Genomic DNA, 22,098 nt, shown 5'->3' with positions numbered 1-22,098 from the left:
CAGACGGCGAGCATTAACAAAAACCTCCACTTTAGATGATTGCTGACACAGGCCCTGTCTCATGTCTCTCAATCTGGACCGCCCACACACACACACACACACAGCCACAGACACAGAGAGAGAGAGAGAGAGAGAGATGGGGGAGCGTGCTAGGTGAAAGGAGGGCCAGGCAGGGTGTGGGTGATGGTGGGAGAAGGCCTCTTCATCAGACGGTATCGATCAGCCCTGATGAGACTCTCTGGTGCAGCGGTGGAAGCAACACAGACAAACACAGAGCAGAGGCTCCAAACTCATAAGTCATATATTACCGTGGGCCCTCTCTGCTCTGTGTGTGTGTGTGTGTGTGTGTGTGTGTGTGTGTGTGTGTGTGTGTGTGTGTGTGTGTGTGTGTGTGTGTGTGTGTGTGTGTGTGTGTGTGTGTGTGTGTGTGTGTGTGTGTTTGTGAGGTGCAATATCTGAGCGGAATAAAAAGCCCACATCACCCACATCCTCCTTCCTTATTGGGCCTGGACACACACACACACACACACACACACACACACACACACACACACACACACACACACACACACACACACACACACACACACACACACACACACACACACACACACACACACACACACACACACACACGCACGGTATATACACCCACATCCGCCTGCATTATCAATCCCATCGTCCTGGCACACAAAAGAAGCAGATAACACACTCTCACTCTACAGCCTCTCACTCTACAGCCTCTCACTCTACAGCCTCTCACTCTACACCCTCTCACTCTACACCCTCTCACTCTACAGCCTCTCACTCTACAGCCTCTCACTCTACAGCCTCTCACTCTACAGCCTCTCACTCTACAGCCTCTCACTCTACAGCCTCTCACTCTACAGCCTCTCACTCTACACCCTCTCACTCTACACCCTCTCACTCTACAGCCTCTCACTCTACAGCCTCTCACTCTACAGCCTCTCACTCTACAGCCTCTCACTCTACACCCTCTCACTCTACAGCCTCTCACTCTTCACCCTCTCAATCTACAGCCTCTCAATCTACAGCCTCTCACTCTACAGCCTCTCACTCTACAGCCTCTCACTCTACAGCCTCTCACTCTACACCCTCTCACTCTACACCCTCTCACTCTACAGCCTCTCACTCTACAGCCTCTCACTCTACACCCTCCCACTCTACACCCTCTCACTCTACACCCTCTCACTCTACACCCTCTCACTCTACACCCTCTCACTGGGTGGGGGAGCCACCTGTTGTGGGTGGGAGTCGTGCTACTTCTTTTTCCGGGGGATTAAAATATCGAAAACGTGATTATTCAACAGCTCAAGCGAGCCGGATCAGAGCGGTTGCCTTCAGCGCTGGATTTATTCAGAGCACGCTCGTCTCCGAGGTCACACGGGCCGGCCTGTTTAGTCAGTGACACTGAAGCCCGGAGTCCTGATCCCATAGAACAGCACCGGCAGAACCAAGGACCACCCGGTCACCACAACACAGTGCCTGCAGGGTTCTTTAGGGTTCTTGAGGGTTTGTTTGTTTCTCATGACAATAAAGCTTTTTTGAATTGAATTTGAATTGAATTGAGAAAGGGAGAGAGCGAGGGAGAGCGAGAGAGCGAGGGAGAGGGAGAGGGATGGCATCGAGGGAGGCTCTAATTATACCTGCCCGGTTCCCCCGGCGCCGTGACCCACTAACGGCGGCTGATTGCCGTGGAGGGCAGGAAATGAGTGTTCTGCCCCTCTTCTATTAGCCCCGACCCCGACGAGGGGGGAGGAGCTAAGCCACGAGGGGCACCGGGAACACACACGCCGACACACACACACACACACACACACACACACACACACACACACACACACACACACACACACACACACACACACACACACACACACACACACACACACACACACACACACACACACACACACACACACACACAGGTCACACACACAATCCCATGCAAACATCGCCTAGCCTTCAGCTCTAACTAGTTACACACTCACTAACTCAATGGCTAACTCACTGACAGGGAGTCGGGCTGCAACTGGCACAGGCTCACACACATGTACAGCCGTCTCAGGCGGTAGAGCGGGTTGGATGGTAACCGGAAGGTTGTTGGTTCGATCCCCGGCTCCTCCTAGCAGAGTGTCGAGGTGTCCCTGAGCTAGACACCTCACCCTGACTGCTCCTGACGAGCTGGCTGTCGCCCTGCGTGGTTGACTCCGCCGTCGGTGTGGGAATGGGTGCGTGAACGGGTGAATGCTAGTGAACGATATTGCAAAGCGCTGCGAGCGGCCACTGGTTAGAAAAGCGCTGGTTAAATGCAGTCCATTTAATTGACCATCCCCATAATGCAAACATAAACCCATTATTAACACACACAGAGAATGAATCCTCAGGCCTATATCTGATCCAAGGCTTTCCACTAGTGCGCGGATGCCAGTGTCCCAAGGCGAAGCGACAATACGCCGACAATTTCACACCATTCCTGGCGTTGTGTTCACTCTGACTGGAATCTGATCTGTGCTGACTCCGGCTCTGTGCTACTGTGTGTGTAGGTGTGTGGGTGGGTGTGTGTGTAGGTGTGTACATGTGTGGGTCACTCTTTAACGAGGAGGACAGGGCCTCTCTCACGTATCTCCATATGAGATTGGGGAAGGGGGGGGGGGGGGGCAAGAGAGGGGGGTGTCTCACATTCACTCCTCCTATCCTTTTTGTTCATGTGATTCTATCGTCATCTGGCCCATACACACGCACACACACACACACAGACCTGAACACAAAAACACACACGCACACAGACCTGAACACACAGCCTTCCATTAGCTCTGATTGCCCTCCTCCTCTTCCTCAGCTCTCTGCTCTATCTCCCCTGATCTACACGCTCCCCTCCTCCTCCTCCTCGTCCTCTGATCATTCTTTATCTCTGGGCTGCCGACCAATGGCTGCCCCCCCCCCCCCCCCACACACACACACACACACGCCGGCGCGGTGGGACGGTCGTTAAGGAGGTACAGTGAGAGATCCTGTGGCCTCATCTGGGCTGACATCCCTCACCCCATTACCACCACCCCTCAACCCCACCATACCCCCCCCCCCCCCCCCCCCCCGAGATACAACCTATTGACCCCTCCGGACGAGGACCAATAGGAAGGAGGCTCTGGTCACAGACAGCAGCCTACAGTTCATATGGCGGTGTAATGCACTCAGTGCTGTGTGCGCAATCAATTATCAGAGCACAAACACACACACACACACACACACCGAACACGTAACAGTGTACTACACACACACACATAACAGCGCACACACACACACACATACAAGCACACTGGACTCAAATTTCAAGGGGCAGCTATATTGATCAGTTGGCGCTCCTCCACCTGCTAGAGGTGGCGTGCCTCGTGTTCAGAGCGGACTGGCGTGTGTTTGTGGGACGGCGTTTGTGCGCTTGGGTTTTGTCGTTGGCCTGGAGCACAGAGGCGTTGTCGTGGCGATCAGAGTGTTTGAACGGAGCCCACGGAATGCTGGGATGGAATGCAGGACAGCGTGGGCAGAGAGAGACCCCAGAGGTGACCCCCCTCTCTGACCGGAGGACCCCCCAGCCAGGTGACCACAGGGACCACCACCAAACACACACACACACACACACGTGTACACATGCACACATGCACACACACGTGTGCATGTGCACACACAAGTACAGACACACACACACACACACTCACACGTACACACACACACATACAAGGGGACCACCATAGGGCTGGCCCGACCCGGCCCGGTAGAGATGGGGACCGTGTGGGGGGGCTACGAGGGCGGGGGGGGGCATGACAGGAGAACCTTCTCTGAGCCCGGGGTGTGGGTGTGGGGCGGGGAGAGGGTCCCGCGGCCCACCCCCCGTGGGCCGCGGGACAGCTCTCTCTTTGTATCTGGGAAACTGCAGATCGGGACATTCCTTGACCCCCCCCCCCCCTCCCCCCTGCTCACCTAATCCCCCCTCCCGCCCCCATCTGAGGCACCCCCCTCCCCTCTCCCAGACGAGGTCATTTCCGTGTCTCAAATCCACTAGACAAGCTTCTCGTTTTAATATCACCTGGTATCGCCGGCTGTCACTCACTGCCTCCATTTTGTCTGTTTGCATTTAACAACAACAACACCAAGAGGAAAGGACATTGAAGAGACCATGGTCCCTCAGCACAATCTGGACATACCACCCTTTGGACACTTAATAAATAAATATAATTACGTCAACGTGTGTGTGTGTGTGTGTGTGTGTGTGTGTGTGTGTGTGTGTGTGTGTGTGTGTGTGTGTGTGTGTGTGTGTGTGTGTGTGTGTGTGTGTGTGTGTGTGTGTGTGTGTGTGTGTGTGTGTGTGTGTGTCATGACCCTGCCTCCAGTCTGCTGAGTTGGAGCTCAGTCATCTAAACATACAGCCGCTCCATGAGGCTGTAGTACGTCTACTCTAGGTGAGGAGTGAGGACAGACCGAATCAGACCGACAGGACAGACAGACAGAGAGAGACAGAGAGAGAGAGAGTCAGAGAGAGAGAGTCAGAGTCAGAGTCAGATTCAGAGTCAGAGTCAGTCAGAGACAGAGACAGAGACAGAGACAGAGACAGAGACAGAGACAGAGACAGAGACAGAGACAGACAGACAGACAGAGACAGAGAGAGGGAGACTCCAAAACAGCATCTGACTGGGCTACTCTCATCTTAAGTTGATATTGATCTGATCCTGACATCTCCAGCCCTAATATATTATATACATACACACACACACACACACAAACATACACACACATGGTGGATATGTATCTGCTCGTAGATACATAAATAACTCCAATATATCGAATGACAAAAAACAAGCAAGAGAAGAGACCGCCCAAGAGTCCAAAACACAGTACAAAACACAGGACACACACAGAACACAACACAGGATTGGTCGGTATGACACTCTGCGATGCTAACACGCTACGAGCAGAGGAACTGACCTGAGGAGAGGAGGCTCCAGAGAAGGAACGTCTGCTTGTATTCCGAGAGAGGCCCGACTACATCCTACTACTGACCCTCTGAGGAACGGGCAGCACTGAGAGCTCTAACTCCTGGACACAGCCCCAGGGTCCATAGTCCACATGGTGGGGGACGGAGAGAGAGTGAGAGTGACAGAGAGAGAGAGCGAGAGGCCTGCCTCTCTGTACTGTATAATACAGCTATCACCTCCCAGCCTGCTCACAGCCCACTGCCACAGTCCATCTGGAGAGAATCCTCACTCACTCTCCCTGCCTCCCTCTCTCTCTCCCTCTCTCTCTCCCGCTCTATCTGTCCGTCTCTCTCTCTCCTCTTTCTCCAGCTCTTCTGCTATCATTAATATGAAGTCTCCACCCTGTGGCCAACCCATACTCTGCATCCTACTTACACAAACACACACACAAACGCACACGAACACACACACATTTAAATTGCAAACATGGGCTCATATTCAGGCACAAAAACAAGTATATATATTTGATATATATTTTTAAGGCTGTATCCTAATGGACTACAATAGAGGAAGATTACGTCAATGACACGTCCTTTACACACATCAGGCAAACAGCTGGACCCTCAAGACCTCCAGGGCGTGGTCGGTATTGAGTCAGGCCAATCAGCCAGCAGGTGATGTTTGTTTGAGTCACGGCGCTGGTGATGTCACCAGGGGATGCTGCGTGCTGCGTTGTTATGACCCGCGTCTCGCTGGCCTCCCTCCGCTGACCCCTGCAGTATGACTGCTCCCGTTGTCGTGGCGACACAACAGAGCTCGCCACGGACGACTGCTGACTGCAGGCCGCGTGTTCGTGAGAACGTCCTGTGTTGTTTGCGTCAACAGGCGAGCGTGGGACCAGACGGTTCCAGTTTGGTTCTCGCCTTATTCGGAATCCTTTCTGATTCCTTGACTATTGTGCGATCTTGTAACTTATCGGTGCTGGATTCTTGTTCGGCTACTGTATGATTCTCGTCTGATTCCCGTAGGATTCTACTATGATTCTTGTCCTGTCTGATTCATGTCTGATTCCTGTCTGATTCCAGTATGATTCCTGTCTACATCCTGTCTACATCCTGTCTTCCTACTGTCTGATTCCAGTCTGATTCCAGTCGGATTCCAGTCGGATTCCAGTCGGATTCCAGTCGGATTCCAGTCGGATTCCAGTCGGATTCCAGTCGGATTCCAGTCTGATTCCTGGCATGCCGTCAGTCCCCAACATCATGCTGATCAGACCATGAGCCTCTAAACTCGGAGGTACCGCCTCCGTCGTGTCTGCGTGGAGAGACCGATGAGTCAGAACCGAGCACTCTCCCTCCGAACCGTCCCACTCAGAGCTCCCAGCAGCCTCCTCTCCACCTGCTCCTGCTGACTCAGAACCAGCTCTTAGATAACACCCTCGCCCGCCCGCCTCCTGCGGCTCTGACGGCAGCCTCGGTGAGAAGGATGAGATGAAGGTTCACACACCCAGTCCCCGTTCACATGAAGCACCTTCAACAAAGCCTAACAAACATAATCACTGCCTCGCTTATTATGCTTGAAAATCACGTCTACTTCCTCAAGTACACAACGCAGCCTTTGAGCAGGGGAAGCGTTCCGGCTGGTGGCTGAGCCAAAAAGTAAGAACTAGACCATGCGTCCAATCAAATCCAGCGTTTATCAAAACAAACCCCTATGTCCCGCCTCCACATCCTGTTTTAATTTCCGATAGGTTGCGTCGGGGAAGCGAACCCAGGGTGTTTCGCACGGTCTTTAAACTCTGCTGTTGATGCAGTCTGCTGTCTCTGGGCCCGGGAATCCCTGATATCAGAGATAATGTGAGGTTGGGAGGGCACTTATCGGCAGACCGTCTGAGTGTTGAACACACACACTCGGCTCTGCAGCACAAACTTCCTGACATCCTGCATCGGGACACATGCACACGTACTCACTTAGTCGCACACAGCACACACATACACATACAAACACAGACATACACAAACACACTTAGACGCAGACACAACGCATACAACTAGACAGACACACACACACACACACACTTAGACACACACACTATAGACGCACATAAACAGACAGATACACATAGACCCACACACATCACATCACACATAAATCGGCACACACACACACACACACATAAACACCCAGACCCCCCCCCACACACACACACACACACACACACACACACACACACTGTAGCACTTTAAAAACTATTCCACATAAGAAGTCTGAGCATCAGATCAGGTTTACAGTATAATATGATTACATTAAGGCCTTTACATGTTCCAAGAGCAATAGTGAAGCTCGTTTGTGTCTAAATGCCCATGAGTAGCATGTCCATTCATAGTGCATTCCTTTATGTTTTCTCCTGATGCTGCTAACTTTGATGCTTATCAGGCCACTATCAACATCCTGTGCTGCTATAGAAACCCCTGTGGGTACCCCATGTAGCTCGACAGACACATGCGCACGCACACACACACACACACACACAGAGAGGGAAACAACACAAGGCCCCCAAACAATACAGCTCTCTCTCTCTCTCTCTCTCTCTCTCTCTCTCTCTCTCTCTCTCTCTCTCTCTCTCTCTCTCTCTCTCTCTCTCTCTCTCTCTCTCTCTCTCTCTCTCTCTCTCTCTCTCTCTCTCTCTCTCTCTCTCTCTCTCTCTCTCTCTCTCTCTCTCGTCTGTCTTCCTGTGGTATTTAAAACCACAGGGCCTAGCTACACGATGTAACTTCCTGGAGGCGGGGCTTCCTCCTCCCCAGCATCCTGTTTAACCCCCTCAGAGTGCATCGGGTCAATGCCGTCGTCACCCATGTCTGCCATAAAGCCGATGTATAAATATAAAGCATAACTGAATCTGATGAATTATTCCCGAGAAGGAATGCAGACGAAACTAAATGAATGTAGAAAAGCTGTAGGAAAGCTTTGTAAGGTCAGGGGATCAGCAGGGATATTACGAGGGTTTTTTGGAGCACAGATCCAATTTGAAATTCCTGGGCCCTCAGGAACTCGACTTCATCCACGGGTTTTGACAGCGTAAAAAACATGACTGCAGGCGTGTTAGGACCTGTTGAGGGGCGGACAGAATGTACTCTGGAACAGAAGAGCTTCAGACGCAGTAAGATCCTGCAGAAATGTCAACCCCAGCACCGCCCTCAGGCACCATGGAATCCTATCATCCAGGTCTGAAGATCATTAACTCATAGGTGGATAATCAGTTACTAACCGATCCGGTGGTGACGTGAACTGGGGTGCATGCCATGTGCCCGAGAGACAGAGAGAGAGACAGAGACAGAGAAGACAGAGAGACACACAGAGACAGAGACAGAGAGACAGAGACAGAGACAGAGAGAGAGAGAGAGAGAGAGAGAGAGAGAGAGATGTGTGTTGACAGCATCAAGTGTTGACAGCATCATCAACAATCTGTTGCCTGCTAAAGCCTGCCTCATTCTGTTATTGAACAGGCAAACAGTTTTTTTTTCCAAAAGTGTGTTAAATTTCAGTTTCTGCATACCGATACACTGATCTGCTGAGTTTCTAATGGTTGTTCACATAAACTTTGCAGTGATTTATCACCAAGGACAAGTCCTCTTACCATCAAACTTTAATTGCCCCCTGGGGATAAATTAAGTTTTCTTGAATCTTGAATCTCTTAATCACCCACATGCTACACCTCTATTGTGGTGAATGTCTTATCAAACACATTATGCTGAAAGACACAGTTATCAACGAGTCAGGGGGACCGACCACTATCAGCTTAATCAAGGAAATAAGTCAATTTAAGAAAAGAATTGACGAAAACGAAAAACGAAAGTGCTCAGAGATCTTCTTCAAATGAGGGTCAAGACAGCACACCAACACACAGAAAACTGAGCTCTGTCTGTGTGTCTCCGTATCTCTGTGCCTGTGTGTGCAGGTGTGTCTGTGTGTGTCTCTGTGTCTCTGTGTCTGTGTGTCTGTGTGTCTGTGTGGTCGTGTGTCTGTGTCTGTTTCTGGTTTCTGATCGTAGATACACCGTGAGAAACTCTTATGCCGGTCATGGCACCGCAACCTAATTCCAGCCCGCGGAGTGACCGTAGGTGAAATGCATGACATTTCCAAGGGATCAATACATAAAATATGATTACAGAGAGGGGGGCTGGAGGTGATCGAGTCACCAGGCCTCTGTGCCAGCCTCTGATTCCATTACATCTCTCTCGGTCCTGCTCGTTAGAGACCCTCGTTAGAGTGCTGGGTACGACTGGACGAGCAGCCGCCATTTGAACTTCTCTCAACTGTAAAGGAGTGCGTGTGTGTGTGTGTGTGTGTTTGGTTCTGCACAAGTTTGTGTGTGCATATAAGAGAGTGAGTGATTGAGTTTTAAAGTTCTCCCCCTGAACTAAAAACAAAGGGGTTGCACGTACCAGGATGAGTTGGTCAGAGCTTCACACTTGGTCAGAGCTTCACACACACTGTGACGCAGAGTGTGATTTGGTGGTGGTGATTAAAAAAGGAAGTTTACCACTCCTGCATCTATCTATCCAGATACAGACGACTGTATTCATAGAGAATACCCCCATGGCGTCTGTCCCCCAATACTATCAAAACTATCCATCAATACTGCTACTATACCACTGATACACTACTATCAATACCAAAGTAACATCTGAAGCAGATATTGTGAAGATGTAAGGCTTGTTTGTAATTCTCTAGTTGGACTGGCCGATTAGTAGGCCTAGTAGTCTCACACCTGTTGCCTTCCAATGGCCCGCTTTTAGTTTGGGATCTAATCAATAATACAAGCTATGCTTTAACATTCACCTGTTAAATAAGTACAGTCTGATACACGACTATGCCAAACACGCATTATTACACCAAGCATGGTACTCAGATGTTGTTGTAATTTAGATATGTGAGGAACTGGTTATCAACTTATTGCTAAGGTTTAGATTGTGTAACACGTCGATATTTAGGGGACAAGTTATTACCGTAATAGTTACAATAGGTTGTTGTTATAAGCTTAGACTGTGCAACACATGGATATCTATACTAGTCTGCTACCGTACATTGTGTAACAGTTTGATATGACTAGTTATTAACGTAATGTTACATATGGTGTTGTTATACTTTTAGACTGTAACACGTTGGTATAACTAGTTACTACCATAAATCCCAGTATAGACTGTGTAACACGTTGGTATAACTAGTTACCACCGTAAATGCCTGACTGTTTAACACGTTGATATAACTAGTTATTATTACCGTAAATGCCAGTATAGACTGTGTAACACGTTGGTATCGCTGGTCATTACGGTAATGCTAAGCGCAGGACGTTCCGGTTGTACTCGCCGGACTTAAACACTGGACAAACCCAACAGAAGCATTTCGTTACGTCTCGAAAAACCGATTAAAACAATTTGTGTTCATTTTAAAAGTTATTTTACGAGTTATAAACCGTGTAACCCTTGAGCCAGGGCAGCGCAACGATATTCTCAAAACACTGAGTCCGTCCAACTTACCCACTCCGTCTTCAGACTTTAACACCATTCTGTCTTATTATGATCCACAATAACCAGTTCAGCCTTCAGATACTGGTTTTCGTTCTGGTTCTGGTTCAAACGGGCTTCGGAAAGCAGCGAATATCGATTCAGATTCCGTTCAGTTCAACTTCAGCTTCAGTGTGTGTGACGCGGTGAGTTAGTCAGACAAGGAAGGGAGGGACGTTATCACTCCCCGCTCAAGGGAGTGGTCTCTCTCTCTCTCTCTCTCTCTCTCTCTCTCTCTCTCTCTCTCTCTCTCTCTCTCTCTCTCTCTCTCTCTCTCTCTCTCTCTCTCTCTCTCTCTCTCTCTCTCTCTCTCTCTCTCTCTCTCTCTCTCTCTCTCTCTCTCTCTCTGTGGGGGCAGGGAGAGTGAGTGACAGACACAGGGAAACGACCTCAGTGGGCACAATACTGCTGACTGGTGCATATCATGGTTGCTATCTGCTCATACAACACAATAAGCCAACCTATTGTGTTGTGAACTTGTAACTTCCACAGCCTCACACAGACATCGTCCGGTGATACTCAAAAGCTGCACATCTTTGGACAGGTTAACCAACCAGACGTTAAACCTTCCCTGCTCCCTGCTGTGTGTGACTAATCCAGCTGCTTGCATAACCTGTACAGCTGTGTGACGGTGATAACTAGGGGCCTGTTGCTACTTGTTGATCGATAACTCAGGCATGGAAGAGGAGTGCTGAGATACTGAGCAGGAAGAGGCTTCACGCTCCTCTCTCTCTCTCCATCTGTTGTTCACTTCTCTGCTTATCAACTCTGTTCCGTCTCATTTCCTCAATCACTGCATCTCTCTCTCTCTCCCCATCTCTCTCTCTCCCTCTCACATTTCCTCATGTTTTTCAAACATAAAGTAGGCGGCTTCTTATTGGCTGTAGAATAACCACTTTAGTTGTTCCCCAAACACAAACCCGTTGGGTCATCAGTCATCAGTCAGGGGGTCATTCCCTGGTCCCCACTTCCGACCGGTCTCTGTGCTGGAGGAGCTCCTCTCCTCGCCCTATTGTCCGCTCCGTAACAGTACGGCCCTGAGCACAATGTCCTCTCTGTCCCTCTTCCTGAATAAGGCTTCGTTTCAGAGCTCCGCTCCTCTGAGAGTCTGCTGCTGCTCATGTGTAGTGAAATGCCAGGCCATGGCTGATATTTCATTCAGGAGCATGATGGATGAATATCAAACCATGGAAGAGGCGGTTCTGTTGTCGTCTGTTGTCTGTTATACGTCAGCAGAGTTACGGGGGACGCACGCGTGACCTCCTGGGGTCGTCAACGGGCAGCTCATGGGAATGCTGTATACGCCCGTACGACGTTTAGAAAGACTTTCTGTTCAACAATATACATTTACATTTTAATTTACATTTAGCTGACGCTTTTATCCAAAGCGTCTAACAACCGTTCATACACACATCGACGGCGGTGTCAACCACGCAGGGCGACAGCCAGCTGGTCAGGAGCAGTCAGGGTGAGGCGTCTCGCTCAGGGACACCTCGACACTCGACACTACGAGGAGCCGGGGATCAAACTAGCGACCTTCTGGTTACAAGTCAACCTTCTCTATCTCCTGAGCTAGGGCTGGGGCCTAATGTTGATTCCCTCGATTCAGTGAACTGAAACGTCAATTAAAAAAATGTGTTCGTTTTTTTTAAGGGTTTATTAACATGACATTCTACAATATATCCTTCGGGTGGAAAAGCCGTTTTAATACACTAATGCAGCGTTCAGTAGAGGTTAAAGCTTAAATATCCAAACTAGTTGGTCAGTGTAGACCTGATAACTACACATGGTAATTATCGTTACTTATTCTGTTGTCTTTTTATTATTCGTCCTGATATCGGTGGTCAACTGACTGCTGTCCCCAACCCTAACCCCGAGAAAGTAGAACGAGGAATGTGTGTGTTTAGGCCCATCAGGACAACAGTGTAACAATGACACAATTCATCCTGCCACGTTGTTGTCCTCCGGTCGGACCGGCCCGAGGAGCGAGCGGTGGCAGGAGCCATGTCCCCTGACCAGTGTGTGAGCTCCACAACCCTCCCATTCAGACCACTGCCGCGGGGGCCAACGAATCACATTAGTGTGCAAATATCAACGCTGCACCTCGAGGGATGATTTGCTCATAAATACGCAATAGAGCTGTGTGTGTGTGTGTGTGTGTGTGTGTGTGTGTGTGTGTGTGTGTGTGTGTGTGTGTGTGTGTGTGTGTGTGTGTGTGTGAAGGAATGGGAGAGTGTGTGTAGGAGTGTGAGAGTGTGTGTGTGTGTGTGAGAAGGAGGGAGTAAAGGAGTGAGTGAAGGAGTGAGTGAAGGGGTGTGTGTGTGTGTGTGCGTGTGCGTGCGTGTGCGTGTGCGTGTGTGTGAAACAGTGTCTATACCTCCAGTAAACACACTCACTGCTGTCGATCATCCATGTTTGTTAGAGGCAGAATCTCAGGTTTGAAGAGAGACCTCTACTGGTCATTTCCTTCATTTACAGTTTGAGGACCAACCCAATGTGTTAAAGTTAATACTAAGAAGAACATGTACAGCTGCACTTAAGGGTCAAATGGTATCTGGTCTGCATTTCTAGAGGCCTTTTCCAACCACCACTGCTCTGATGTACGGCGACTTGTTGGTCGGAACAAGCTGTAATTTCACGACCCGACAGCTCAATTACTAACCTGCGTCACAACTATTAAAATAATACGTATAATATCACGACGGCTGGTGACTCTGGGGGTGTGTGTGTGTGTGTGTGTGTGTGTGTGTGTGTGTGTGTGTGTGTGTGTGTGTGTGTGTGTGTGTGTGTGTGTGTGTGTGGAAAAAAAGAGGGGAATATTAGGCAACTAATTGTAAGTAGCCAGGGGGGGGGGGATACTGAAAAGCCCCCCTGTCTCCCTGTCAAACACATAGAATATTTATCATCTGATTACTAGAAATTAAAGCCATAATGCCACAGGGCAACTTTTTTAGCCTCACACACACACGCACCTAATCTTCCATCCATCCATCAAACCAATCACGAGGCCTCTTTTCATTATGGGCTGTCTCTGTGACACCTCTGTGCTGAGTTGTGGTCAGAGATTACAGCAGGCCAGCGTGTCTTGCTGGAACGGTTCCCGGGACATCTCACCGGACATGCCGCTAATCTGCGGCTGGCTGGCGTGAGAGAGTAGACCCACACCCAGCTCTGTACAGTCCTAAGGCTGCTCTACTGTACGCAGGGAGAGACTGAGGGCTGTGTTGTTGTTTTGAAGACAACAAGACAGAATATCAGACCTATGGCTCCTCGGTTGGATTTCCATATTGAGCCGTGTAACCGATAAACTCTGCTCTCCGTCTCTCTTCCATCATGGGTAAAGATAAACTCACTCGGTAGCATTTGAATGTCATATCCAACAGACGGAGGGAAAAATTAGAACCTGAACTCAGTTTCCTGTGTCTTCCTGCAGAGCTGGAGTTCACCAGGAATTCTATTCCTGTACACCAGAAGCGGTCCCGCCTTAGGGATTGGACAAACAATAGCTGGGCGTCTGGTTGCTTTCTCCTGTGCAGAACACGTCACAAGCAAACCATTACACACACAGAATCGTTACCCTGTGAGTATAACCTTTAGCATGTGACATTAAACCTTTAACCTCTCAACAAAGTGATTCAGGTCAAGTCTTCCACAACAACAACAACAACAACAACAACAACATCCTCTCCCGTAGCCTTTCCTCTTCAACAACATCCTCTCCCGTAGCCTTCCCTCTTCAACAACTTGCACAAACGCTCACACTGCAGATGTCTACACCGTTCAGCCTTTGGGGCAAAAGTCCAACACATTGCATTGTCCTGTTCTCAGGAGCTGGGTTATAATCTCCCCATCAGAGAGACATAAGGGAGGGAAGGGAGGGGAGGGAGGGGAGGGGAGGGGAGGGAGGGAAGGCAGGGGGAGGGAGGGAGTACTCCACACACACACCACTGACGAGCCATGCGGTCGTGCTGCTCTCCATCTGAGATAACTCATTGTAATCAGGCGGGTTTTAAGTGGTGCGCGTTGGACGGGATCATGGTGTGACAGCGTGAGACCATCGAGGCGGCGTCGACAGTGAGGCCTTCCCACTCCGGTGATGCAACACTCGTTGTAGGAGTGAACCCAGGGAGGATGGGTCTGAGGTTGTTGTCTGGGGCCAGCTGTGCAGCCATTGTTAGGCTATGAATCAGAGGATTCACAGCAGGAGTATGAGACGTTGATGGAACACATTAGCTCACAACATCACAATTCACCTGCCGCTGTAGACTGGGTAGCCCCGCCCATTCTGCCGGCGGTTTGAGTCCGCCCTGCAGAAGGGTCTGGAGAAGAGCAATACATTTCTTTCTGCTTCCGATACGTTTTTGCGGGAGCCAATCAACAAGCTGGCTTTTACCCCTGCCCTGCTATTGGCTGGTTTAACACAATGACGACTGGGAAGTGACGGCGAGCAGCCAATCGCATACAGAGTCAGTTGAACTAGGCCCGTTGATCACGCCTCTTGAGCTGAAGAAAATGACAGCAGCTTCCCCAGACCAACGTGCAATCTACGATTGAGCTATGTCTGCCAATAGCCAGGCTACTGCCGTTTCAGACCTCGCTAAGCCTTCGCAATACGTCCTAGTCGAGAACCTCTTCCCTCAATAAAGGAAAAGGACTAGAATGCCTCTGGACGCCATCGGACACACTGGCGGCGGCCATCTTGGTTATTTTATAAAACCTCAGCGTATCAAAGGGGCCTCACGTGAGGGTCTGAATCCAGAATGCCTCTGACGGCGTCGACCAAGCTGACGACCGGTTCCCGTATTTCACCCTGAAGCCTCAGATTCCGCTGCCGTCATCCCTGCTGCGGGTCAGACTGATCCCCCCCCCCCCTGTCACTCCATGCCCCAGTGCTGAGTCGGGGTTTAACGGTTCCTCAACGACGCACGCGAACGCTGTTACATAACATGTCCAGTGTCAGCTCACACCCTCAGGCCCCCACGCACACTGGTCTGATGGGTGAACACACACACACACAAACACACGCACACGCTGGTCTGATCGGTGAACACACACACACACACGGTGGTCTGATGAGCGAACAGACACACACACACACACACACACACACACACACACACACACACACACACACACACACACACACACACACACACACACACACACACACACACACACACACACGCTGGTCTGATGGGTGAACACACACACCCACACACACGCTGGTCTGATGAGCGAACACACACACACACACACACACACACACACACGCTGGTCTTATGGGCGAACACACACACGCTGGTCTGATTGGTGAACACATACACACACACACACACACGCTGGTCTGATGAGCAAACACACACACCCACACACGCTGGTCTGATGAGCGAACACACACACACACACACACACACACACACACACACACACACACACACACACACACACACACACACACACACACACACACACACACACACACACACACACAAGGAACAACCACAAGTTACCCAAGGCCTCCAAAGTAAACCGTCATGGGTTTGCAACACTTAGCTAGCTACACAACCACGATGAATCGCACAAACACAGCTACACAACCATGATGAATCGCACAAACGCAGCTACACAACCATAATGAGATCACACAAACACCGCTACACAACCATGATGATGTGTCTTGGTGTTGCTGAAACAGATACTGGGTTTTACGGAAGCACAGAGGGAGGTCAACACAACAAGTTCCTAAAAGCTTGATGGAAGTCCCAGTCGGCACCACTCGTTTTCTTAGGAAATACGATGGGATAATGCTGTGTGTGTGTGTGTGTGTGTGTGTGTGTGTGTGTGTGTGTGTGTGTGTGTGTGTGTGTGTGTGTGTGTACGACAAAGAAGGAAGAAGTTTTAGTTTGACTTTATATTTCCTATCGTTGGCAGCTGAGAAGATTGTCAAGATCGAAATGTGACTAGGATTTCAACACACACACACACACACACACACACACACACACACACACACACACACAAAGAGACAGACAGAGAGAAGTCTTTTTCACGCGTGGTTCTCCAGTAGAATGACTTCTGGTCATATCTTCTCAGTGGAGAAAGAGGTACTTGCGCTGAGCTGAGAGAGATGAGCCTGTCAGCTAACAGAAGGCCCTTCTAGTTGTGTGCTTTCGGTTTGGTCTGTCTGAAGGCGCCACCACTTGCCAACACTCACTAAAGGTCACACTCACACCATGCAAACAACGTTATTATCTAATCAGATGAATATAATGTACAAAGTACAACTATACACACACTATATAACACATATCCCACACACACACACACACACACACACACACACACACACACACACACACACACACACACACACACACACACACACACACACACACACACACACTGTATAACACATATAAACACACACACACAGACACACTGTATAACACATTTCTAACCATAACCACACTGTAGAAGATACATTTAACCACACGCACACACACACACACACACACACACACACTGTATAACACATAACTTACAACAAATATCTAACCACAAGCACACTGCAGAAGACACATTTTACCACACGCACACACACACACAGTATAACATCTATCTAACCGTCCACCCACTGGAGAAGACCTATATTACGGGTGCGCTGTGTAATAACAGGGCCTACCTTTGACCTCCTGGATCTCCTCCACCGCTGGACACAAGAACGTCTGGAAGCTAGACACGCACAGGTCTTTCACAGACCCCATGGTGGAGGGGTGATGGTGGAGGGGTGATGGAGGCTGCAGGTTGTGTGTCTGCGTGTCCTTCGCCCAGGCGATAATCCAGCCGCGGTAAACAAACGGTTCCCGTCTATGGAGGAGGTTGCCCCTAGCAACGGCCGGCGGTACGGCCTCCACACAGCTGGTCGGGCACGGGGTGAGGAAGGACTCCTCAGGCAGACTCACAGCCTGGTGATAGACTCCGGCACTGCCTCTGAGCCTGAGAACTACGTCTCTCTCTCTCTCTCTCTCTCTCTAATGTGAAGTCATTCAACTTTTCAGCTCACTTCTGCTTTCTCCGCCTTCTTTAACTTCTCTGCTGCTCTCGGTTTCACTCATCGCCTCTTCCTCTGCCGTTTTCTCCATCTTGAACTCACTCTCTCAGTATCTCTCCCTCTGCACAGGCCGATAGTCATAGATCTCACATGTCACAAACTGAAGTCCTGCCAGGCAACACTGATAGAGGCCACATGAGGTCAAACCCTCTCTGTCCCACTCAGCAGAAACGTCCAGCATTTACACACAAAGCTAAACTCACAACAGCGTACATGTGTGTGTGTGTGTGTGTTATCACGCACGCGTGGGCGTGATAACACATTGCGTATTGGAGTTCCCCAGATATGCTGTGTTTTCGGTAACTTATTCGGTGTGAAGATAACTTGAGATCATTGTTGCTTAGCAACAGGTGAATCAAACCCCAACGCCTGGCCAGGCGAGCCGCTGTGGGCCTCGATCGCCTCGCAGCCAACGGCCTCCGCTCTCACTTCCCGAGAACGAAGACTGAGTCTGGAGAGCAGACTGATCCAGGGTCAGCAGCCTCTACACTGCGGTGGACTGATTCTGCAGCGTTCAGACTCCCCCCCCCCCCCAACAGCTCAGAGGGACAGGTGTGTCCCGGCCGCCCCCACCTGTCAGGGACCGGGGAAACCACTCCCCCCCCCGACCCACGGCGTCCTCCAGGAGACGTTTAAAAACTCAAAAACAAACCATGACAGAGACAGCTCTCGGGGTGGGTGGGGGGAGGTCTGTATGCTCCTACCCCAACCCCCCCTCACTGGGTGGGCGGTGGCAGCAGGAAGAGCAGAGTCAGCCGGGGTGGGGGGGGGGCTGCAGCTGCCTGTCAACATGGGGGAGGACAGCAGCCCAGCCCCCCCGATCAGAGAGAGAGAGAGAGAGAGAGAGAGAGAGAGAGAGAGAGAGAGAGAGAGAGAGAGAGAGAGAGAGAGAGAGAGAGAGAGAGAGAGAGAGAGAGAGAGAGAGGAGGTACCGCTCTGGCACTCAGTGTGTATCTCCAACAACATTGTGAACACCAACGACATTGACTGATTTTTCGGGGGGGAAATCACACATTCCCTCTCAAAGCAAAACCTAGTGTCCCAGCGTGTCCAAAAAATCTCCCAGTTGCCTGTGGTCATAATCCCAGTTGCCTCTGGTCACCGCAGGAGTCAACAGCTGCTGCTGTTGAGCCTGCGCGTGAACAGGTGCCTCGTGAGGACGCAGCGGGGGCCACGTTTCCCTCGCGCTAGCTACCATGAGCAGAAACACCCGGATGTAGGAGGGAACTGGCGTCACCTAGTGGACATAGTCGGCGAACACTGTGTTTCAATGTTAATGCCGTGTTTGTGATCAACAAAAGGCCATCAAGCGCTGAAAGTATACCAACACAATCTGAGAGTATATTTCAAGCATTCAACAAGTTCGGATTTGTTTATAGTGAATAAATTACTGGGTACTTCTTGGGTCGATCCCTAAACAGACCTCACAACCCATTGAACCCTGATGGCCGTCAATGACGGCCAACATTTCATGAATAAGTTAGTGACTAAATAAATGAAATTGTCAAACAAATTGTCAAGCAAATTGTCCTTCCTTGCATACTTTACGATACTATACTGTACTCTACTATGGAGTTTTTCCTATGCCAAGCATTCAGAGCTGTGCCAAAAAAAATATGATATCGTGACAAAGGCTGACAGTTCCAAAAAAACACGAGAACAGATGGCAGGAGAACCGTACAGCACACACCCACATCCACCCACCCACCCACCCACCCACACACACACAAACATAGAATCACACATGTTTGTACCCACCATCCCAACTACACCCCGACCCCCCCCCCCCCTGCGGGCAGTGAAGAAAGCCCCCAGGCCCAGCGGTCTGTGCCGGTGGTCCGCCCACACAGAGCGGATTCCAACAAGTGGTCGTCGGTGGATCAAAGCGTGATGCAGCATGAGTCCCACTTTAGACCCAGTTTGCATTGTTAAACAACATACAATTACTGCGGGGAGGGGGGGGACCGCAGCGCTGCTGGGATGTGAGAGTTCACACGATTTATTCATTTTAAGGGGAAATCGCATCACAGCCCGACAACCAGACCACACTACCTTGTTGGGCGGCATGTTGGCTGGTAACCGGAAGGCTGCTAGTTCGATCCCCGGCTCATCCTAGCGGAGTGTGGAGATGTCTCTGAGCAAGAGGCCTCACCCTGACCGCTCCTGAAGGGCTGGCTGTGGCCCTGCATGGCTGAGTCCGCCGTCAGTGTGTGAATATGTGCATGAATGGGTGAAGGTGAGGCAATATTGTACAGTGCTTTGAGCGGCCCCTGGTTGGAAAAGCGCACATATGCATGCAGTCCATTTACCCTTTTTTTTTTGCTTTACATGAAAGGTTCAGCATTGTGTGAGAATCTTTTCATTAAAGTCCTCAGAACTTCACCTATTATAATTAATGATCATATTTTAGTGCACTATACCATAACTCACTACACTGAATAACTAAAATTCATCAGTTAACTTTGTATTCCTTTATGGTCATGCATATACACAATGTGTATCTTCGTATGTGTGTCAACTTCCCATCTCGCATTAAGCGTCACTCCACTCTGAACGATGAAGCCATGTAACGGCCGGGTCATCAGACCTGACCCAATGAGCTCACAGCTCCTAGCAGAACATAGGCCTATCTGGAGATGCGTTCGTCTTAACGCCGAAAACTAACGCAGTCAATAATTAAAAGCTTCCATCATGTTTTATTTATTCGGAGCTGTAAGTGAATCATTATCAGCATCCTCATGAACCGTGGCTGCGGTTCCTAGGCTGCCAAAGTCAACGGTGTGATGACTTGAAGGAAGCGTGAAGGTTTCCTTTAGTAAAGAGACAACGTATCACCTCCAAATAGGAGCGACATTAACACCGGACTCCGATAGGTAAAAAAACAAAATCATGAGCCATCAGACTTCATGAAGAATGCCACCCACCCGAACACACACACGTCACACACACACCCACACAAGTAATTCTCCGACATTGCTCGAGTGAATACAAGAACATCGCGTGTGTCGCGGTGTCATCTGAACGCGTCAATAGTATAGCCCTACTGCGGTTCTGCATCCCGTCCATCCCGCTGCCGAGGCTGCTGGCGGGAGGCGCTGAGGCTGCTGCAGGCTCCGCCGTCGCCACGCCAACCCCCGCCAGGGCTGCTCCCGATCGAGCTGTCCGCAGTCCGTCCCGATGCCCCCCTCGGTGTCCCTCGCGCCGGCCTGTCGCAGCGGGAGACTTCTCGGCTGTGACTATGATGGCGGTCGACGGCCCGCCGGTGAAAAGGATGACAGCCCCTCCTGATCAGCTGATATGATTCCAAGGAGATTCGACAACATGCTGGCCCCTCCTTTACAGATGTGATGTCACGCACTGTATACCCCCCCCCCCCCCACCTTATTGAAACCGGTCCCTTATTACGAATAAATAGACGATTCGTTTTCCCCTTGTTGGGTGTTGATTGCATCATTGTACAGAAAAGGATAAGGGTCTCACGTGAACTTTTTTTTAGATCTTAGTTCAAAGTGAAAATTCTGAGTTCAAAGTCAGAATTCTGACTTAAAACTTGAAAGGTCCCATGACATGCCTACAGGTGTGAGGGTGATTAGCCTAACAAGCCTAACAAGCCGTTTAGACATCACAAGAGGGCGTGTCCACCTAGATTTGTGACGGATACTTGAGCCACGTTTGCTACAGTCCACCGGGTATGTTGGTAGGCTGATCTATCCAGCACATAGGCGGACACGGCCACTTGTGTTGTCACTAAAGCCAGATTTTCAGAACAACTTGTAAGGCTAATCACTCACACCTGGTGGCATGTCATGAGACCTTTAAATTAAAAACTAAAAAAATATATACATCACATATGGCCCTGATCCGCTTCCTCTTATTTTTATTTGACCGCTACTATTCAATAAACTATTGAACTGCACGTAATCCACCTTTGAGCCAATGGGTTGCTTGGCCGCCATCCCATCACAGAGATAAAGCTGTGAAGAAAGTCGTGAACCGCGAGTCTCACAAACCAGTCCTCCCCAGAGAACCGCGTCCTAACGCGGACGCGTTTCTCTGGGGAGGACGGTGCGTTGGGACGCGTCCCGGGCGGACCCATTTTAATAATATTCGGACAAGGGACAGCTCGGTCTGGCGAAGGTCTTGCGTGGAAACGTACCTCCGGAACACGAGAGCACGATTCCGGGTTTGAGATCTCGACGTTGAACACGACCGGATTTGAGACGCAGATGACAACACACTGAAGTTCAGATCGATTTTTTTTATCACTGAATCAACATTAAATGTTACATAACTTCTATAGCGAAATCAAGGCATAGCAAAATGTTTGTACAACAACATGGAGGAGGTGGGGGGGGCAGTGAGCACATAGTGAACTGAAATATCTTCCATGTTGGCCAATCATTGTTGCTGAGCCACGAGGTCAGAGGTC

General features: G+C 50.0%; 1 protein-coding gene across 3 annotated transcripts in view; it reads right to left on the bottom strand.

The window, feature by feature from the left end:
• Nucleotides 1-17,599, bottom strand: part of cyth1a (cytohesin 1a) — a 35,690-nt gene extending 18,091 nt beyond the window's left edge. Inside the window, exon 1 of one of the 3 annotated variants that reach the window (XM_056610479.1) lies at nt 17,241-17,599. In XM_056610479.1, the coding sequence (XP_056466454.1) occupies nt 17,241-17,322 (82 nt within the window). In that variant the 5' untranslated portion in view covers nt 17,323-17,599. Of the gene's footprint in view, nt 1-5,001; nt 5,143-10,531; nt 10,736-17,240 lie in introns of those variants that run through there. The other 2 variants (XM_056610487.1, XM_056610496.1) reach the window with 2 other exon arrangements.
• Between the last annotated feature and the right edge of the window lie 4,499 nt (nt 17,600-22,098).

Source organism: Gadus chalcogrammus, chromosome 2 (genome assembly GCF_026213295.1).
Source record: "Gadus chalcogrammus isolate NIFS_2021 chromosome 2, NIFS_Gcha_1.0, whole genome shotgun sequence".
In the NCBI taxonomy this organism is placed as follows: Eukaryota; Metazoa; Chordata; class Actinopteri; order Gadiformes; family Gadidae; genus Gadus; species Gadus chalcogrammus.
The sequence above is the reverse complement of the archived record's forward strand: the minus strand, read 5'-3'. Positions and strand labels throughout refer to the sequence as shown.